Below are 22,500 nucleotides of genomic sequence, written 5' to 3' on the forward strand. Positions count from 1 at the left end.
CACACACTAAAACCCCCACACACACACTAAAACACACACACACTAAAACACACACACACACACTAAAAAACACACACACACACACACACACTAACACACACACACACACACACACACTAAAACACCCCCACACACACTAAAACCCCCACACACACTAAAACCCCCACACACACACTAAAACCCCCACACACACACTAAAACCCCACACACACACTAAAACACACACACACTAAAACACACAAATAAACCGTTATTTTTTTTGTTGTGTCTATAGAAATATAAATCTCAACTTTCAGTGCTCTAGAACTGTAAGCCTTTCCGTGCTCTAGAACTGTAAGCCTTTCCAGTGCTCTAGAACTGTAAGCCTTTCCAGTGCTCTAGAACTGTAAGCCTTTCCAGTGCTCTAGAACTGTAAGCCTTTCCAGTGCTCTAGAACTGTAAGCCTTTCCAGTGCTCTAGAACTGTAAGCCTTTCCAGTGCTCTAGAACTGTAAGCCTTTCCAGTGCTCTAGAACTGTAAGCCTTTCCAGTGCTCTAGAACTGTAAGCCTTTCCAGTGCTCTAGAACTGTAAGCCTTTCCAGTGCTCTAGAACTGTAAGCCTTTCCAGTGCTCTAGAACTGTAAGCCTTTCAGTGCTCTAGAACTGTAAGCCTTTCAGTGCTCTAGAACTGTAAGCCTTTCAGTGCTCTAGAATTGTAAGCCTTTCAGTGCTCTAGAATTGTAAGCCTTTCAGTGCTCTAGAATTGTAAGCCTTTCAGTGCTCTAGAATTGTAAGCCTTTCAGTGCTCTAGAATTGTAAGCCTTTCAGTGCTCTAGAATTGTAAGCCTTTCAGTGCTCTAGAATTGTAAGCCTTTCAGTGCTCTAGAACTGTAAGCCTTTCCAGTGCTCTAGAACTGTAAGCCTTTCCAGTGCTCTAGAACTGTAAGCCTTTCCAGTGCTCTAGAATTGTAAGTGGTGAACATATTGTGTTCTAGAGCAACAACCAGTACGAGTCCAGTAACACCGTGAGACTGAATAGTCTACTGACCAAACATGTGACCATGGATAGAGGTGAGTTACACACTCCTGTCTGTGTTTTCACATCTATACACACTCACCGGTCAGTTTATTAGGTACACCGCCCCATTCACCTAAATGGATCGCTCCTATCGACCTTCATTCACGTGGCCGTGGCTTGTGATATAAAGCAGGCAGACAGGCATCGAGGCATTCAGTTACTGTTTGATTGACGGTTAGGATGGGCAAAATAAGTGACCTAAGCGACTATGAGTGTGGTATGATCGTCAGTGCCAGGCGCTCCGGATCCAGTACCTCAGAAACAGCCTCCTGGGCTTTTCACACACGACAGCGTCTTGGGTTTACTGAGAATGGTGTGACAAACAGAACAACATCCAGCCAACGGCAGTCCTGTAGGAGAAAACAGCTCTCTGATGAGAGGTGGAAGGAGAATGACAAGAATCATGCTACCAGACAGGCCACAACAGTGGTGTGCAGAACGGCATCTCGGGAACAAACGGATGGGCTCTTCCACGACCCCCAGAGGATAAGAGAGTGATGACCATGGCCCCCCAGAGGATAAGAGAGTGATGACCATGCCCCCCAGAGGATGAGAGTGATGACCATGCCCCCCAGAGGATGAGAGTGATGACCATGCCCCCCCAGAGGATAAGAGAGTGATGACCATGGCCCCCCAGAGGATAAGAGAGTGATGACCATGGCCCCCCAGAGGATAAGAGAGTGATGACCATGCCCCCAGAGGATAAGAGAGTGATGACCATGCCCCCCAGAAGATAAGAGAGTGATGACCATGGCCCCCCAGAGGATAAGAGAGTGATGACCATGCCCCCCCACCCAGAGGATAAGAGAGTGATGACCATGCCCCCCCCCAGAGGATAAGAGAGTGATGACCATGCCCCCCCAGAGGATAAGAGAGTAATGACCATGGCTCCCCCAGAGGATAAGAGAGTGATGACCATGCCTCCCCCAGAGGATAAGAGAGTGATGACCATGCCCCCCAGAGGATAAGAGAGAAATGACCATGCCCCCCAGAAGATAAGAGAGTAATGACCATGCCCCCCCCAGAAGATAAGAGTGATGACCATGGCTCACCCCCTTAGGATAAGAGAGTAATGACCATGGCTCCACCCCCAGAGGATAAGAGAGTGATGACCATGGCTCACCCCCCTTAGGATAAGAGAGTAATGACCATGGCTCCACCCCCAGAGGATAAGAGAGTGATGACCATGGCTCACCCCCTTAGGATAAGAGAGTAATGACCATGGCTCCACCCCCAGAGGATAAGAGAGTGATGACCATGCCCCCCCCAGAGGATAAGAGAGTAATGACCATGCCCCCCAGAGGATAAGAGAGTAATGACCATGGCTCCCCCAGAGGATAAGAGAGTGATGACCATCCCACCCAGAGGGTAAGAGAGTAATGACCATGGCTTCCCCCCCAGGGGATAAGAGAGTAATGACCATGCCCCCCCCGTAAGGGTATATGATGTTGTGTGGATGCGTAGGGTATATGATGTTGTGTGGATACGTGGGGTATATGATGTTGTGTGGATGCGTAGGGTATATGATGTTGTGTGGATGCGTGGGGTATATTATGTTGTGTGTACGTTCGTAGGGTATATGATGTTGTGTGGATGCGTAGGGTATATGATGTTGTGTGGATGCGTAGGGTATATGATGTTGTGTGGATGCGTAGGGTATATGATGTTGTGTGGATGCGTAGGGTATATGATGTTGTGTGGATGCGTGGGGTATATGATGTTGTGTGGATGCGTAGGGTATATGAAGTTGTGTGGATGCGTAGGGTATATGATGTTGTGTGGATGCGTGGGGTATATGATGTTGTGTGGATGCGTGGGGTATATGATGATGTGTGGATGCGTGGGGTATATGATGTTGTGTGGATGCGTAGGGTATATGATGTTGTGTGGATGCGTAGGGTATATGATGTTGTGTGGATGCGTGGGGTATATGATGATGTGTGGATGCGTAGGGTATATGATGTTGTGTGGATGCGTGGGGTATATGATGATGTGTGGATGCGTAGGGTATATGATGATGTGTGGATGCGTAGGGTATATGATGTTGTGTGGATGCGTAGGGTATATGATGTTGTGTGGATGCGTGGGGTATATGATGTTGTGTGGATGCGTGGGGTATATGATGTTGTGTGTACGTTCGTAGGGTATATGATGTGTGGATGCGTAGGGTATATGATGTTGTGTGGATGCGTGGGGTATATGATGTTGTGGGGTATATGATGTTGTGTGGATGCGTAGGGTATATGATGTTGTGTGGATGCGTAGGGTATATGATGTTGTGTGGATGCGTGGGGTATATGATGTTGTGTGGATGCGTAAGGTATATGATGTTGTGTGGATGCGTAGGGTATATGATGTTGTGTGGATGCGTGGGGTATATGATGATGTGTGGATGCGTGGGGTATATGATGTTGTGTGGATGCGTAGGGTATATGATGTTGTGTGGATGCGTAGGGTATATGATGTTGTGTGGATGCGTGGGGTATATGATGATGTGTGGATGCGTAGGGTATATGATGTTGTGTGGATGCGTGGGGTATATGATGATGTGTGGATGCGTAGGGTATATGATGATGTGTGGATGCGTAGGGTATATGATGTTGTGTGGATGCGTAGGGTATATGATGTTGTGTGGATGCGTGGGGTATATGATGTTTTGTGGATGCGTGGGGTATATGATGTGTGTACGTTCGTAGGGTATATGATGTTGTGTGGATGCGTAGGGTATATGATGTTGTGTGGATGCGTGGGGTATATGATGTTGTGGGGTATATGATGTTGTGTGGATGCGTAGGGTATATGATGTTGTGTGGATGCGTAGGGTATATGATGTTGTGTGGATGCGTGGGGTATATGATGTTGTGTGGATGCGTAGGGTATATGATGTTGTGTGGATGCGTAGGGTATATGATGTTGTGTGGATGCGTGGGGTATATGATGTTGTGGGGTATATGATGTTGTGTGGATGCGTGGGGTATATGATGTTGTGTGGATGCGTAGGGTATATGATGTTGTGTGGATGCGTGGGGTATATGATGTTGTGTGGATGCGTAGGGTATATGATGTTGTGTGTACGTTCGTAGGGTATATGATGTTGTGTGGATGCGTAGGGTATATGATGTTGTGTGGATGCGTGGGGTATATGATGTTGTGGGGTATATGATGTTGTGGGGTATATGATGTTGTGTGGATGCGTAGGGTATATTATGTTGTGTGGATGCGTAGGGTATATGATGTTGTGTGGATGCGTGGGGTATATGATGTTGTGTGGATGCGTAGGGTATATGATGTTGTGTGGATGCATGGGGTATATGATGTTGTGGGGTATATGATGTTGTGTGGATGCGTAGGGTATATGATGTTGTGTGGATGCGTAGGGTATATGATGTTGTGTGTACATTCGTAGGGTATATGATGTTGTGTGTACATTCGTAGGGTATATGATGATGTGTGGATGCGTAGGGTATATGATGTTGTGTGGATGCGTAGGGTATATGATGGTGTGGATGTGTAGGGTATATGATGTTGTGTGGATGCGTGGGGTATATTATGTTGTGTGGATGCGTAGGGTATATGATGTTGTGTGGATGCGTGGGGTATAGGTCTTAGGTCAGTTAGGATCACCACTTTATTTTAAGAATGTGAAATGTCAGAATAAATGTAGAGTGATTTATTTCAGCTTTTATTTCTTTCATCACATTCCCAGTGGGTCAGAAGTTTACATACACTCAATTAGTAGTTGGTAGCATTGCCTTTCAATTGTTTAACTTGGGTCAAACGTTTCGGGTAGCCTTCCACAAGCTTCCCACAATAAGCTGGGTGAATTTTGGCCCATTCCTCCTGACAGAGCTGGTGTAATTGAGTCAGGTTTGTAGGCCTCCTTGTTCACACACGCTTTTTCAGTTCTGCCCACACATTTTCTATAGGAATGATGTCAGGGCTTTGTGATGGCCAATACCTTGACTTTGTTGTCCTTAAGCCATGTTGTCACCGTTTTGGAACAATGCTTGGGGTCATTGTCCATTTGGAAGACCCATTTGCGACCAAGCTTTATCTTCCTGACTGATGTCTTGAGATGTTGCTTCAATATATCCACATAGTTTTCCTGCCTCATGATGCCATCTATTTTGTGAAGTGCACCAGTCCCTCCTGCAGCAAAGCACCCCCACAACATGATGCTGCTTCACGGTTGGGATGGTGTTCTTCGGCTTGCAAGCATCCCCCTTTTTCCTTCAAACATAACGATGATCATCATGACCAAACAGTTCTATTTTTGTTTCGTCAGACCAGAGGACATTCCTCCAAAAAGTACGATCTTTGTCCCCATGTAGTCTGGCTTTTTTAATGACAATTTTGGAGCAGTGGCTTCTTCCTTGCTGAGCGGCCATTCAGGTTATGTCAATATGGAACTCGTTTTACTGTGGATATAGATCTTTTTATACCTGTTTCATCCAGCATCTTCACAAGGTCCTTTGCTGCGACGCACAATTGGCTTAGCATCGTCCGGGTTAGGGAGGGCTTGGCCGGTAGGGATGTCCTTGTCTCATCGCGCACCAGCAACTCCTGTGGCGGGCCGGGCGCAGTGCGCGCTAAAAATGTGAGCGTTACGATCAGTCCTGTGTCATGCCAACAGTAAAGCATCCTGAGACCATTCATGTGTGGGGTTGCTTCTCAGCCAAGGGACTGGGCTCACTCACAATTTTGCCTAAGAACACAGCCATGAATAAAGAATGGTACCAACACATCCTCCGAGAGCAACTTCTCCCAACCATCCAGGAACAGTTTGGTGATGAACAATGCCTTTTCCAGCATGATGGCGCACCTTGCCATAAGGCAAAAGTGATAACTAAGTGGCTCAGGGAACAAAACATCAATATTTTGGGTCCATGCCCAGGAAACTCCCCAGACCTTAATCCCATTGAGACCTTGTGGTCAATCCTCAAGAGGCGGGTGGACAGACAAAACCCCACAAATTCTGACAAACTCCAAGCATTGATTATGCAAGAATGGGCTGCCATCAGTCAGGATGTGGCCCAGAAGTTAATTGACAGCATGCCAGGGTGGATTGCAGAGGTCTTGAAAAAGAAGGGTCAACACTGCAAATATTCACTCTTTGCATCAACTTCATGTAATTGTCAATAAAAGCCTTTGACACTTATGAAATGCTTGTAATTATACTTCAGTATTCCATAGTAACATCTGACAAAAATATCTAAAGACACTGAAGCAGCAAACTTTGTGGAAATTAATATTTGTGTCATTCTCAACTTTTGGCCACGACTGTATGTTGTTGTGTGGTCTGTGAGAGCCAGAAATCTTGCTTGTTTGTAGGTGACCAAATACTTATTTTCCACCATAATTTGCAAATAAATTCATTAAAAATCCTACAATGTGATTTTCTGGATTTTTTTCTTCTAATTTTGTCTGTTATAGTTGAAGTGTACCTATGATGAAAATTACAGGCCTCTCTCATCTTTTTAAGTGGGAGAACTTGCACAATTGGTGGCTGGCTAAATATTTTTTTTTGCACCAATGTATATGTTGATGTGGAGGGGATGTTGTTGTGTGGATGTGGAGGGGATGTTGTTGTGTGGATGTGTAGGGTATATGTTGATGTGGAGGGGATGTGGATGTGTAGGGTATATGTTGATGTGGAGGGGATGTTGTTGTGTGGATGTGTAGGGTATATGTTGATGTTGTTGTGTGGATGTGTAGGGGATGTTGTTGTGTGGATGTGTAGGGTATATGTTGATGTGGAGGGGATGTTGTTGTGTGGATGTGTAGGGTGTATGTTGATGTGGAGGGATGTTGTTGTGTGGGTGTGTAGGGGATGTTGTTGTGTGGGTGTGTAGGGTATATGTTGATGTGGAGGGGATGTTGTTGTGTGGATGTGTAGGGTATATGTTGATGTGGAGGGGATGTTGTTGTGTGGATGTGTAGGGTATATGTTGATGTGAAGGGGATGTTGTTGTGTGGATGTGTAGGGGATGTTGATGTGTAGGGGATGTGGAGGGTGTATGTTGATGTGGAGGGGATGTTGTTGTGTGGATGTGTAGGGATGTTGTTGTGTGGATGTGGAGGGGATGTTGTTGTGTGGATGTGTAGGGTGTATGTTGATGTGTAGGGTATATGTTGATGTGAAGGGGATGTTGTTGTGTGGATGTGTAGGGGATGTTGATGTGTAGGGGATGTGGAGGGTGTATGTTGATGTGGAGGGGATGTTGTTGTGTGGATGTGTAGGGGATGTTGTTGTGTGGATGTGGAGGGGATGTTGTTGTGTGGATGTGTAGGGTGTATGTTGATGTGTAGGGTATATGTTGATGTGAAGGGGATGTTGTTGTGTGGATGTGTAGGGGATGTTGATGTGTAGGGGATGTGGAGGGTGTATGTTGATGTGGAGGGGATGTTGTTGTGTGGATGTGTAGGGGATGTTGTTGTGTGGATGTGGAGGGGATGTTGTTGTGTGGATGTGTAGGGTGTATGTTGATGTGTAGGGTATATGTTGATGTGAAGGGGATGTTGTTGTGTGGATGTGTAGGGGATGTTGATGTGTAGGGGATGTGGAGGGTGTATGTTGATATGGAGGGGATGTTGTGTGGATGTGTAGGGGATGTTGTTGTGTGGATGTGGAGGGGATGTTGTTGTGTGGATGTGTAGGGTGTATGTTGATGTGTAGGGTATATGTTGATGTGAAGGGGATGTTGTTGTGTGGATGTGTAGGGGATGTTGATGTGTAGGGGATGTGGAGGGTGTATGTTGATGTGGAGGGGATGTTGTTGTGTGGATGTGTAGGGTGTATGTTGATGTGGAGGGGATGTTGTGTGGATGTGTAGGGTATATGTTGATGTGGAGGGGATGTTGTTGTGTGGATGTGTAGGGTATATGTTGATGTGTAGGGGATGTTGTGTGGATGTGTAGGGTATATGTTGATGTGGAGGGGATGTTGTTGTGTGGATGTGTAGGGTATATGTTGATGTGGAGGGGATGTTGTGTGGATGTGTAGGGTATATGTTGATGTAGAGGGGATGTTGTTGTGTGGGTGTGTAGGGTATATGTTGATGTGGAGGGGATGTTGTTGTGTGGATGTGTAGGGTGTATGTTGTTGTGTGGATGTGTAGGGTATATGTTGATGCAGAGGGGATGTTGTGCGGATGGGATGTTGGGACCAGTTTGGTTTGGGTAGGCAAGGATGTCTTCACTATTATTCCACTATGTAGAAAATAGTAAAAATAAAGAAAAACCCTTTAATTAGTAGTTGTGTCCAAACTTTTAACTGGTTGTGTGTGTGTGTGTGTGTCTGTCTCTGTGTCCCCTGAAGGCCCCAAGTTCCCGGGCCCCAGTCCTCTAAGCAGGGGGTCCCAGCAGGGTTGAGGTTGGAGGAGGTCCACATCTCCACTGAGCCGTCCAGTAGGAACCGGCTGGTTAAAGGAGGGAAGAAGCAGAAGAGGAAGAGAACCATTAAACTGAAAAAACAGGCCAAAACACCACAGAAGAAGAAAGGTGAGTCCAGACACACAGGCCAAAACACCACAGAAGAAGAAAGGTGGGTCCAGACACACAGGTCAGAACACCACAGAAGAAGAAAGGTGAGTCCAGACACACAGGTCAGAACACCACAGAAGAAGAAAGGTGAGTCCAGACACACAGGTCAGAACACCACAGAAGAAGGAAGGTGAGTCCAGACACACAGGTCAGAACACCACAGAAGAAGAAAGGTGGGTCCAGACACACAGGTCAGAACACCACAGAAGAAGAAAGGTGAGTCCAGACACACAGGTCAGAACACCACAGAAGAAGAAAGGTGAGTCCAGACACACAGGTCAGAACACCACAGAAGAAGAAAGGTGAGTCCAGACACACAGGTCAGAACACCACAGAAGAAGGAAGGTGAGTCCAGACACACCACTGCTGAGACCAGGGTTTTTTAGTTCTGTTTCGTTAGATTATAAAAAAACATTTCACGGTTTTGTTTTATATTTTTAATGCATTATGTGGGTTGAATACTGTAACGAAAACTATTAATACAAGTCCCATTGTGGTTGGCCTCCTGAGTGGCGCGGCGGCCTAAGGCACTGCGTGGCGGCGGCCTAAGGCACTGCGTCTGGGCGGCCTAAGGCACTGCGTCTGGGCGGCCTAAGGCACTGCGTCTGGGCGGCCTAAGGCACTGCGTCTGGGCGGCCTAAGGCACTGCGTCTGGGCGGCCTAAGGCACTGCGTCTGGGCGGCCTAAGGCACTGCGTCTGGGCGGCCTAAGGCACTGCGTCTGGGCGGCCTAAGGCACTGCGTCTGGGCGGCCTAAGGCACTGAGTCTGGGCGGCCTAAGGCACTGAGTCTGGGCGGCCTAAGGCACTGTCTCAGGCGTCACTACAGATCCCAGGCTGTGTCGCCGGCGGCCGTGACCTGGGAGGCACAATCGGCCCAGCGTTTTCTGGTTAGGGGAGGGTTTGGCCGCCCGGGATGATAATTATAGTGTGTGTGTGTGCAGTCGAGGTTAGAAAGCGGCCCCCAGTCCATGATGCAGCAGACCACAAAGCTCTGATGATGATGACCAGACAGAGAGTAACATGGAGCGTCAGCGAGGACTCTGTACTCATCCTCTGTAGAGTCGCTTCTCACTTCCTCAACCGCAAGGTAGACACACACACTGGCACACGCCCACTTCTCACTTCCTGAACTGCAAGGTAGACACACACACTGGCACGCGCCCACTTCACACTTCCTGAACTGCAAGGTAGACACACACACTGGCACACGCCCACTTCTCACTTCCTGAACCGCAAGGTAGACACACACACTGGCACACGCCCAATTCTCACTTCCTGAACTGCAAGGTAGACACACACACTTGCACACGCCCACTTCTCACTTCCTGAACCGCAAGGTAGACACACACACTGGCACACGCCCACTTCTCATGATATGAAGTGGTGTCACACTTCAACATCTCTCTCGTGAGCTCTGTCTCTCTGGTCTCTCTCTCTGTCTCTCTCTCTCTTTGTCTCTGTCTCTCTCTCTCTCTCTGTCTCTCTCTCTCTCTCTGTCTCGCTCTCTCTCTGTCTCGCTCTCTCTGTCTCGCTCTCTCTCTGTCTCGCTCTCTCTGTCTCGCTCTCTCTCTCTGTCTCGCTCTCTCTCTGTCTCGCTCTCTCTCTGTCTCTGCTCTCTCTCTCTGTCTCGCTCTCTCTCTGTCTCTCTCTCTCTGTCTCGCTCTCTCTCTGTCTCTGTCTCGCGCTCTCTCTCTGTCTCGCGCTCTCTCTCTGTCTCGCGCTCTCTCTGTCTCGCGCTCTCTCTCTGTCTCGCGCTCTCTCTGTCTCTCTCTGTCTCGCGCTCTCTCTCTCTGTCTCTCTCTCTCTCTCTCTCTCTCTGTCTCGCGCTCTCTCTCTCGCGCTGTCTCGCGAACTCTCTCTGTCTCGCTCTCTCTGTCTCTCTCTCTCTGTCTCGCTCTCTCTCTGTCTCGCGCTCTCTCTGTCTCGCGCTCTCTCTCTGTCTCGCGCTCTCTCTGTCTCGCGCGCTCTCTCTCTGTCTCGCGCTCTCTCTCTCTGTCTCGCTCTCTCTCTGTCTCGCGCTCTCTCTCTGTCTCTGCGCTCTCTCTCTGTCTCGCGCTCTCTCTCTCTGTCTCGCGCTCTCTCTGTCTCTCTCTCTCTCTCTCTCTCTCTCTCTCTGTCTCGCGCTCTCTCTCTCTCTGTCTCGCTCTCTCTCTCTGTCTCTCTCGCTCTCTCGCTCTCTCTGTCTCGCTCTCTCTCTGTCTGCTCTCTCTCTCTCTCTCTGTCTCGCGCTCTCTCTCTCTCTCTGTCTCTCTCTGTCTCTCTCTCTCTCTGTCTCTCTCTCTCTCTGTCTCGCGCTCTCTCTCTGTCTCTCTCTCTCTCTCTCTCTCTGTCTCGCTCTCTCTCTCTCTGTCTCGCGCTCTCTCTCTGTCTCTGTCTCTCTCTCTCTCTCTGTCTCTCGCGCTCTCTCTCTCTCTCTCTCTGTCTCGCGCTCTCTGTCTCTCGCTCTCTCTCTGTCTCTGTCGCGCTCTCTCTCTGTCTCGCGCTCTCTCTCTGTCTCGCGCTCTCTCTCTGTCTCGCTCTCTCTCTCTGTCTGTCTCGCTCTCTCTGTCTCGCGCTCTCTCTCTGTCTCGCGCTCTCTCTCTGTCTCGCGCTCTCTCTCTGTCTCGCTCTCTCTCTCTGTCTCGCTCTCTCTCTGTCTCGCGCTCTCTCTCTGTCTCGCGCTCTCTCTGTCTCGCTCTCTCTCTGTCTCGCTCTCTCTCTCTGTCTCGCTCTCTCTGTCTCTCTCTGTCTCGCGCTCTCTCTCTGTCTCGCTCTCTCTCTCTGTCTCGCGCTCTCTCTCTCTGTCTCGCGCTCTCTCTCTCTCTCGCGCTCTGTCTCTCTCTCTCTCTCTCTCGCTCTCTCTCTGTCTCGCGCTCTCTCTCTCTGTCTCGCGCTCTCTCTCTCTCTGTCTCGCGCTCTCTCTCTGTCTCTCTCTCTCTGTCTCGCTCTCTCTCTGTCTCGCGCTCTCTCTCTGTCTCGCGCTCTCTCTCTCTGTCTCGCGCTCTCTCTCTCTCTGTCTCTCTCTCTCTCTCTGTCTCGCGCTCTCTCTCTCTCTCTGTCTCGCTCTCTCTCTCTCTGTCTCTCTGTCTCTCTCTGTCTCTCTCTCTCTCTGTCTCGCTCTCTCTCTCTCTCTGTCTGTCTCGCTCTCTCTCTCTGTCTCGCGCTCTCTCTCTCTCTGTCTCGCTCTCTCTCTCTCTGTCTCGCTCTCTCTCTCTGTCTCGCTCTCTCTCTGTCTCGCGCTCTCTCTCTCTCTGTCTCGCGCTCTCTCTCTCTCTCTCTGTCTCGCGCTCTCTCTCTCTCTCTCTCTGTCTCGCGTCTCTCTCTCTCTCTCTCTGTCGCGCTCTCTCTCTCTCTCTCTCTCTGTCTCTCTCTCTCTCTCTCGCGCTCTCTCTCTGTCTCGCGCTCTCTCTCTGTCTCGCGCTCTCTCTCTCTCTCTGTCTCGCGCTCTCTCTCTCTGTCTCGCGCTCTCTCTGTCTCTCTCTCTCTGTCTCGCGCTCTCTCTCTCTCTCTCTCTGTCTCGCGCTCTCTCTCTCTGTCTCGCTCTCTCTGTCTCGCGCTCTCTCTCTGTCTCGCGCTCTCTCTCTGTCTCGCGCTCTCTCTCTCTGTCTCGCGCTCTCTCTCTGTCTCGCGCTCTCTCTCTCTGTCTCGCGCTCTCTCTCTGTCTCGCGCTCTCTCTCTGTCTCGCGCTCTCTCTGTCTCGCTCTCTCTGTCTCGCGCTCTCTCTCTGTCTCGCGCTCTCTCTCTGTCTCGCGCTCTCTCTCTGTCTCGCGCTCTCTCTCTGTCTGTCTCCAGCTCAAGGTTCTGTTGTCTTGGAGTCCTGGTTCTGCTGGTTCTACTCTGTGTGTTTTAGAACTCTGTGTGTTGTAGCTCCGCAGGCCCTTCGTCCCGTGGTGTGTAGTGAGGGATCTGCTCCACGCAGAGTTTGAAGAGTCTCTGGATAAAACCTCTCCGTCTGTTGGACGACGATCACGTTACATACTGAAGAACCCACAGACATACCTCAACTACAAGTACGTTACAACACACACTATCTAAACCCACAGACACACCTCAACTACAAGTACGATACAACACACACTATCTAAACCCACAGACATACCTCAACTACAAGTACGTTACACACTATCTATACCCACAGACATACCTCAACTACAAGTACGTTACACACTATCTATACCCACAGACATACCTCAACTACAAGTACGTTACACACTGTCTATACCCACAGACATACCTCAACTACAAGTACGTTACACACTATCTAAACCCACAGACATACCTCAACTACAAGTACGTTACACACTGTCTATACCCACAGACATACCTCAACTACAAGTACGTTACACACTATCTAAACCCACAGACATACCTCAACTACAAGTACGTTACACACTATCTAAACCCACAGACATACCTCAACTACAAGTACGTTACACACTATCTAAACCCACAGACATACCTCAACTACAAGTACGTTACACACTATCTAAACCCACAGACATACCTCAACTACAAGTACGTTACACACTGTCTATAGCCACAGACATACCTCAACTACAAGTACGTTACACACTATCTATACCCACAGACATACCTCAACTACAAGTACGTTACACACTATCTATACCCACAGACATACCTCAACTACAAGTACGTTACACACTATCTATACCCACAGACATACCTCAACTACAAGTACGTTACACACTATCTAAACCCACAGACATACCTCAACTACAAGTACGTTACACACTATCTAAACCCACAGACATACCTCAACTACAAGTACGTTACACACTATCTAAACCCACAGACATACCTCAACTACAAGTACGATACAATACACACTATCTAAACCCACAGACATACCTCAACTACACGTTACACACTGTCTATAGCCACAGACATACCTCAACTACAGGTACGTTACACACTATCTATACCCACAGACATACCTCAACTACAAGTACGTTACACACTATCTAAACCCACAGACATACCTCAACTACAAGTACGTTACACACTATCTAAACCCACAGACATACCTCAACTACAAGTACGATACAACACACACTATCTAAACCCACAGACATACCTCAACTACAAGTACGATACAACACACACTATCTAAACCCACAGACATACCTCAACTACAAGTACGTTACACACTGTCTATAGCCACAGACATACCTCAACTACAAGTACGTTACACACTATCTATACCCACAGACATACCTTAACTACAAGTACGTTACACACTATCTAAACCCACAGACATACCTCAACTACAAGTACATTACACACTGTCTATAGCCACAGACATACCTCAACTACAAGTACGTTACACACTGTCTATACCCACAGACATACCTCAACTACAAGTACGTTACACACTATCTAAACCCACAGACATACCTCAACTACAAGTACGTTACACACTATCTAAACCCACAGACATACCTCAACTACAAGTACGATACACACTATCTAAACCCACAGACATACCTCAACTACAAGTACGTTACACACTATCTATACCCACAGACATGCCTCAACTACAAGTACTTTACACACTATCTAAACCCACAGACATACCTCAACTACAAGCACGATACAACACACACTATCTAAACCCACAGACATACCTCAACTACAAGTACGTTACACACTATCTATACCCACAGACATACCTCAACTACAAGTACTTTACACACTATCTAAACCCACAGACATACCTCAACTACAAGTACGATACAACACACACTATCTAAACCCACAGACACACCTCAACTACAAGTACGATACAACACACACTATCTAAACCCACAGACATACCTCAACTACAAGTACGTTACAACACACACTATCTAAACCCACAGACATACCTCAACTACAAGTACGTTACACACTATCTAAACCCACAGACATACCTCAACTACAAGTACGTTACACACTATCTAAACCCACAGACATACCTCAACTACAAGTACGATACAATACACACTATCTAAACCCACAGACATACCTCAACTACAAGTACGTTACACACTGTCTATAGCCACAGACATACCTCAACTACAGGTACGTTACACACTATCTATACCCACAGACATACCTCAACTACAAGTACGTTACACACTATCTAAACCCACAGACATACCTCAACTACAAGTACGTTACACACTATCTAAACCCACAGACATACCTCAACTACAAGTACGATACAACACACACTATCTAAACCCACAGACATACCTCAACTACAAGTACGATACAACACACACTATCTAAACCCACAGACATACCTCAACTACAAGTACGTTACACACTGTCTATAGCCACAGACATACCTCAACTACAAACGTTACACACTATCTATACCCACAGACATACCTTAACTACAAGTACGTTACACACTATCTAAACCCACAGACATACCTCAACTACAAGTACGTTACACACTGTCTATACCCACAGACATACCTCAACTACAAGTACGTTACACACTATCTAAACCCACAGACATACCTCAACTACAAGTACGTTACACACTATCTAAACCCACAGACATACCTCAACTACAAGTACGATACACACTATCTAAACCCACAGACATACCTCAACTACAAGTACGTTACACACTATCTATACCCACAGACATGCCTCAACTACAAGTACTTTACACACTATCTAAACCCACAGACATACCTCAACTACAAGCACGATACAACACACACTATCTAAACCCACAGACATACCTCAACTACAAGTACGTTACACACTATCTATACCCACAGACATACCTCAACTACAAGTACTTTACACACTATCTAAACCCACAGACATACCTCAACTACAAGTACGATACAACACACACTATCTAAACCCACAGACACACCTCAACTACAAGTACGATACAACACACACTATCTAAACCCACAGACATACCTCAACTACAAGTACGATACAACACACACTATCTAAACCCACAGACATACCTCAACTACAAGTACGTTACACACTATCTAAACCCACAGACATACCTCAACTACAAGTACGATACAACACACACTATCTAAACCCACAGACATACCTCAACTACAAGTACGTTACACACTGTCTATAGCCACAGACATACCTCAACTACAAGTACGTTACACACTATCTATACCCACAGACATACCTTAACTACAAGTACGTTACACACTATCTAAACCCACAGACATACCTCAACTACAAGTACGTTACACACTGTCTATACCCACAGACATACCTCAACTACAAGTACGTTACACACTATCTAAACCCACAGACATACCTCAACTACAAGTACGTTACACACTATCTAAACCCACAGACATACCTCAACTACCACGATACACACTATCTAAACCCACAGACATACCTCAACTACAAGTACGTTACACACTATCTATACCCACAGACATGCCTCAACTACAAGTACTTTACACACTATCTAAACCCACAGACATACCTCAACTACAAGCACGATACAACACACACTATCTAAACCCACAGACATACCTCAACTACAAGTACGTTACACACTGTCTATAGCCACAGACATACCTCAACTACAAGTACGTTACACACTATCTATACCCACAGACATACCTCAACTACAAGTACGTTACAACACACACTATCTAAACCCACAGACACACCTCAACTACAAGTACGATACAACACACACTATCTAAACCCACAGACATACCTCAACTACAAGTACGATACAACACACACTATCTAAACCCACAGACATACCTCAACTACAAGTACGTTACACACTATCTAAACCCACAGACATACCTCAACTACAAGTACGATACAACACACACTATCTAAACCCACAGACACCTCAACTACAAGTACTTTAACGTGTAGGGCTTCAAGTTTACTGTGTTGTCCTGTAGGATCTGTCTGGCGGAGGTGTACCAGGACAAGCCTCTGATAGCGAAACTACAGGGAAGGAAACACGACCCCAACGACCCCAAGGTAACACACACACACCACCCGTCTGTTCACGACCCCAAGGTAACACACACACACCACCCGTCTGTTTACAACACCAACGACCCCAAGGTAACACACATACCACCCGTCTGTTCACAACCCCAACGACCCCAAGGTAACACACACACACCACCCGTGTTCACGACGACCCCAAGGTAACACACACACCACACGTCTGTTCACGACCCCAAGGTAACACACACACACCACCCGTCTGTTTACAACCCCAACGACCCCAAGGTAACACACACACACCACCCTTCTGTTCACGACCCCAAGGTAACACACACACCCACCCGTCTGGTCACGACCCCAAGGTAACACACACACCCACCCGTCTGTTCACGACCCCAAGGTAACACACACACACCACCCGTCAGGTCACGACCCCAACGACCCCAAGGTAACACACACACACACCACCTGTCTGTTCACGACCCCAAGGTAACACACACACCCACCCGTCTGTTCACGACCCCAAGGTAACACACACACCCACCCGTCTGGTCACGGCCCCAAGGTAACACACACCCACCCGTCTGGTCACGGCCCCAAGGTAACACACACACACCACCCGTCTGTTCACGACCCCAATGACCCCAAGGTAACACACACACCCACCCGTCTGGTCACGACCCCAAGGTAACACACACACCCACCCGTCTGGTCACGACCGCAAGGTAACACACACACACACACCACCCGTCTGTTTACAACACCAACGACCCCAAGGTAACACACACCACCTGTCTGTTTACAACCCCAACGACCCCAAGGTAACACACACACCACCCGTCTGTTCACCGCCCCAAGGTAACACACACACACCACCCGTCTGTTTACAACCCCAAGGTAACACACACACCACCCGTCTGTTCACAACCCCAACAACCCCAAGGTAACACACACCACCCGTTTGTTTACAACCCCAACGACCCCAAGGTAACACACACACACCACCCGTCTGTTCACGACCCCAACGACCCCAAGGTAACACACACACCCACCCGTCTGGTCACGACCCCAAGGTAACACACACACCCACCCGTCTGGTCACGACCCCAAGGTAACACACACACACACCACCCGTCTGTTTACAACACCAACGACCCCAAGGTAACACACACACACCACCCGTCTGTTTACAACCCCAACAACCCCAAGGTAACACACACACCACCCTTCTGTTTACAACCCCAACGACCCCAAGGTAACACACACACACACCACCCGTCTGGTTACAACCCCAACAACCCCAAGGTAACACACACACCACCCGTCTGTTCACAACCCCAACGACCCCAAGGTAACACACGCACACCACCCGTCTGTTCACGACCCCAAGGTAACACACGCACACCACCCGTCTGTTCACCGCCCCAAGGTAACACACACACACACCACCCGTCTGTTTACAACCCCAAGGTAACACACACACCACCCGTCTGTTCACAACCCCAACAACCCCAAGGTAACACACACCACCCGTTTGTTTACAACCCCAACGACCCCAAGGTTAACACACACACACCACCCGTCTGTTCACGACCCCAACGACCCCAAGGTAACACACACACCCACCCGTCTGGTCACGACCCCAAGGTAACACACACACCCACCCGTCTGGTCACGACCCCAAGGTAACACACACACACACCACCCGTCTGTTTACAACACCAACGACCCCAAGGTAACACACACACACACCACCCGTCTGTTTACAACCCCAACAACCCCAAGGTAACACACACACCACCCTTCTGTTTACAACCCCAACGACCCCAAGGTAACACACACACACACCACCCGTCTGGTTACAACCCCAACAACCCCAAGGTAACACACACACCACCCGTCTGTTCACAACCCCAACGACCCCAAGGTAACACACGCACACCACCCGTCTGTTCACGACCCCAAGGTAACACACGCACACCACCCGTCTGTTCACGACCCCAAGGTAACACACACACCACCCGTCTGTTCACGACCCCAAGGTAACACACACACACCACCCGTCTGTTCACGACCCCAACGACCCCAAGGTAACACACACACACCACCCGTCTGTTTACAACCCCAAGGTAACACACACCACCCGTCTGTTTACAACCCCAACGACCCCAAGGTAACACACACACACCACCCGTCTGTTCACGACCCCAAGGTAACACACACACCAGAGGTCTGTTCACCGCCCCAAGGTAACACACACACACACTACTCGTCTGTTCACAACCCCAACGACCCCAAGGTAACACCACCACCACCCGTCTGTTCACGACCCCAACAACCCCAAGGTAACACACACCCACCAGGTTGTTCAGGACCCCCACGACCCCAAGGTAACACATCACACACACATTCACCTCATGAGCTAATTGGTTTTCAGTATTATATCTATTGAACAGATTGAGAGGTTGGGTCAGGGGGCAGTAGGTTGAGAGGTTGGGTCAGAGGGCAGTAGGTTGAGAGGTTGGGTCAGAGGGCAGTAGGTTGAGAGGTTGGGTCAGAGGGCAGTAGATTGAGAGGTTGGGTCAGAGGGCAGTAGATTGAGAGGTTGGGTCAGGGGGCAGTAGGTTGAGAGGTTGGGTCAGAGGGCAGTAGTTGAGAGGTTGGGTCAGGGGGCAGTAGATTGAGAGGTTGGGTCAGAGGGCAGTAGATTGAGAGGTTGGGTCAGGGGGCAGTAGGTTGAGAGGTTGGGTCAGGGGGCAGTAGGTTGAGAGGTTGGGTCTGAGGGCAGTAGGTTGAGAGGTTGGGTCTGAGGGCAGTAGGTTGAGAGGTTGGGTCTGAGGGCAGTAGGTTGAGAGGTTGGGTCTGAGGGCAGTAGGTTGAGAGGTTGGGTCTGAGGGCAGTAGGTTGAGAGGTTGGGTCTGAGGGCAGTAGGTTGAGAGGTTGGGTCTGAGGGCAGTAGGTTGAGAGGTTGGGTCTGAGGGCAGTAGGTTGAGAGGTTGGGTCTGAGGGCAGTAGGTTGAGAGGTTGGGTCTGAGGGCAGTAGGTTGAGAGGTTGGGTCTGAGGGCAGTAGGTTGAGAGGTTGGGTCTGAGGGCAGTAGGTTGAGAGGTTGGGTCTGAGGGCAGTAGGTTGAGAGGTTGGGTCTGAGGGCAGTAGGTTGAGAGGTTGGGTCTGAGGGCAGTAGGTTGAGAGGTTGGGTCTGAGGGCAGTAGGTTGAGAGGTTGGGTCTGAGGGCAGTAGGTTGAGAGGTTGGGTCTGAGGGCAGTAGGTTGAGAGGTTGGGTCTGAGGGCAGTAGGTTGAGAGGTTGGGTCTGAGGGCAGTAGGTTGAGAGGTTGGGTCTGAGGGCAGTAGGTTGAGAGGTTGGGTCTGAGGGCAGTAGGTTGAGAGGTTGGGTCTGAGGGCAGTAGGTTGAGAGGTTGGGTCTGAGGGCAGTAGGTTGAGAGGTTGGGTCTGAGGGCAGTAGGTTGAGAGGTTGGGTCTGAGGGCAGTAGGTTGAGAGGTTGGGTCTGAGGGCAGTAGGTTGAGAGGTTGGGTCTGAGGGCAGCAGTAGGTTGAGAGGTTGGGTCTGAGGGCAGTAGGTTGAGAGGTTGGGTCTGAGGGCAGTAGGTTGAGAGGTTGGGTCTGAGGGCAGTAGGTTGAGAGGTTGGGTCTGAGGGCAGTAGGTTGAGCTGTTGGGTCAGAGGGCAGGTCAGGTTGAGAGGTTGGGTCTGGGGGCAGTAGGTTGAGAGGTTGGGTCTGAGGGCAGTAGGTCAGGTTGAGAGGTTGGGTCTGAGGGCAGTAGGTTGAGAGGTTGGGTCTGGGGCAGTAGGTCAGGTTGAGAGGTTGGGTCTGGGGGCAGTAGGTTGAGAGGTTGGGTCAGGGGCAGTAGGCTGAGAGGTTGGGTCAGAGGGCAGTAGGTTGAGAGGTTGGGTCTGGGGGCAGTAGATTGAGAGGTTGGGTCTGAGGGCAGTAGATTGAGAGTTTGGGTCTGAGGGACACGAGCTCCTAGGCTGTATCATTACTGCTCCACCATCCGAGACACAGGTGTTGTGTATTTGTGTGTTAGTTAATCTGTGTGTATTTGTGTGTTAGTTAATCTGTGTGTATTTGTGTGTTAGTTAATCTGTTTGTGTTTTAGTTAATCTGTTTGTGTTTGTGTGTTAGTTAATCTGTGTATTTGTATTTGTGTGTTAGTTAATCTGTGTGTGTTTGTGTGTTAGTTAATCTGTGTGTATTTGTGGTTAGTTAATCTGTGTATTTGTGTGTTAATCTGTTTGTGTGTTAGTTCATCTGTGTGTGTTTGTGTTAGTTCATCTGTGTGTGTTTGTGTGTTAGTTAATCTGTGTCTGAGGGTGTGTTAGTTAATCTGTGTATTTGTGTGTTAATCTGTTTGTGTGTTAGTTCATCTGTGTGTGTTTGTGTTAGTTCATCTGTGTGTGTTTGTGTGTTAGTTAATCTGTGTGTGTTTGTGTGTTAGTTAATCTGTTTGTATTTGTGTGTTAGTTAATCTGTGTGTGTTTGTGTGTTAGTTAATCTGTGTGTGTTTGTGTGTTAGTTAATCTGTGTGTGTTTGTGTGTTAGTTCATCTGTGTGTGTTTGTGTGTTAGTTAATCTGTGTGTATTTGTGTGTTAGTTAATCTGTGTATTTGTGTGTTAATCTGTTTGTGTGTTAGTTCATCTGTGTGTGTTTGTGTTAGTTCATCTGTGTGTGTTTGTGTGTTAGTTCATCTGTGTGTGTTTGTGTTAGTTCATCTGTGTGTATTTGTGTGTTAGTTAATCTGTGTGTATTTGTGTGTTAGTTAATCTGTGTGTATTTGTGTGTTAGTTAATCTGTTTGTGTTTTAGTTAATCTGTGTATTTGTGTGTTAGTTAATCTGTGTATTTGTGTGTTAGTTAATCTGTGTATTTGTGGTTAGTTAATCTGTGTATTTGTGTGTTAATCTGTTTGTGTTTTAGTTAATCTGTGTGTATTTGTGTGTTAGTTAATCTGTTTGTGTTTTAGTTAATCTGTTTGTGTTTTAGTTAATCTGTTTGTGTGTTAGTTAATCTGTGTGTGTTTGTGTGTTAGTTAATCTGTTTGTGTTTTAGTTAATCTGTTTGTGTTTTAGTTAATCTGTTTGTGTTTTAGTTAATCTGTTTGTTTTAGTTAATCTGTTTGTGTGTTAGTTAATCTGTGTGTATTTGTGTGTTAGTTAATCTGTTTGTGTTTTAGTTAATCTGTTTGTGTTTTAGTTAATCTGTTTGTGTTTGTGTTAGTTAATCTGTGTGTGTTAGTTAATCTGTTTGTGTGTTAGTTAATCTGTGTGTGTTTGTGTGTTAGTTAATCTGTTTGTGTTTTAGTTAATCTGTTTGTGTTTGTGTTAGTTAATCTGTGTGTGTTTGTGTGTTAGTTCATCTGTGTGTGTTTGTGTGTTAGTTAATCTGTGTGTGTTTGTGTGTTAGTTCATCTGTGTGTGTTTGTGTGTTAGTTCATCTGTGTGTATTTGTGTTAGTTCATCTGTGTGTGTTTGTGTGTTAGTTAATCTGTGTGTGTTTGTGTTAGTTCATCTGTGTGTGTTTGTGTGTTAGTTCATCTGTGTGTGTTTGTGTTAGTTCATCTGTGTGTATTTGTGTGTTAGTTAATCTGTGTGTATTTGTGTGTTAGTTAATCTGTGTATTTGTGTGTTAATCTGTTTGTGTTTTAGTTAATCTGTTTGTGTGTTAGTTAATCTGTGTGTGTTTGTGTGTTAGTTCATCTGTGTGTATTTGTGTGTTAGTTAATCTGTGTGTATTTGTGTGTTAGGTAATCTGTGTGTGTTTGTTCCAGGAATGTTCCACAGTGTTCCGGGAGTTTGTGTCGTTACTCAGACAGAAATTCAGCTCCGCCTCCGGGTCGTGTGATGTCACCATCCCTGACACCAAGACACAGCTGTTCTCACGGTAACATAGACACTCATACACACACACACCTCAC

General features: G+C 47.6%; 1 protein-coding gene across 1 annotated transcript in view; it reads left to right on the top strand.

Annotated features, from left to right (window-relative positions):
* LOC121843686 (general transcription factor 3C polypeptide 1-like) overlaps positions 1 to 22,500 on the top strand; it is a gene marked incomplete at its 3' end in the record, with an annotated part of 63,245 nt that overhangs the window by 16,915 nt on the left and 23,830 nt on the right. Inside the window, 7 exon segments of the mRNA XM_042313454.1 lie at positions 975 to 1,050; positions 8,176 to 8,230; positions 8,376 to 8,557; positions 9,542 to 9,687; positions 12,447 to 12,589; positions 16,514 to 16,595; positions 22,354 to 22,466. Of these exon segments, the coding sequence (XP_042169388.1) occupies positions 975 to 1,050; positions 8,176 to 8,230; positions 8,376 to 8,557; positions 9,542 to 9,687; positions 12,447 to 12,589; positions 16,514 to 16,595; positions 22,354 to 22,466 (797 nt within the window).

The sequence above is a fragment of the Oncorhynchus tshawytscha genome, unplaced genomic scaffold (assembly GCF_018296145.1).
Source record: "Oncorhynchus tshawytscha isolate Ot180627B unplaced genomic scaffold, Otsh_v2.0 Un_contig_3855_pilon_pilon, whole genome shotgun sequence".
In the NCBI taxonomy this organism is placed as follows: Eukaryota; Metazoa; Chordata; class Actinopteri; order Salmoniformes; family Salmonidae; genus Oncorhynchus; species Oncorhynchus tshawytscha.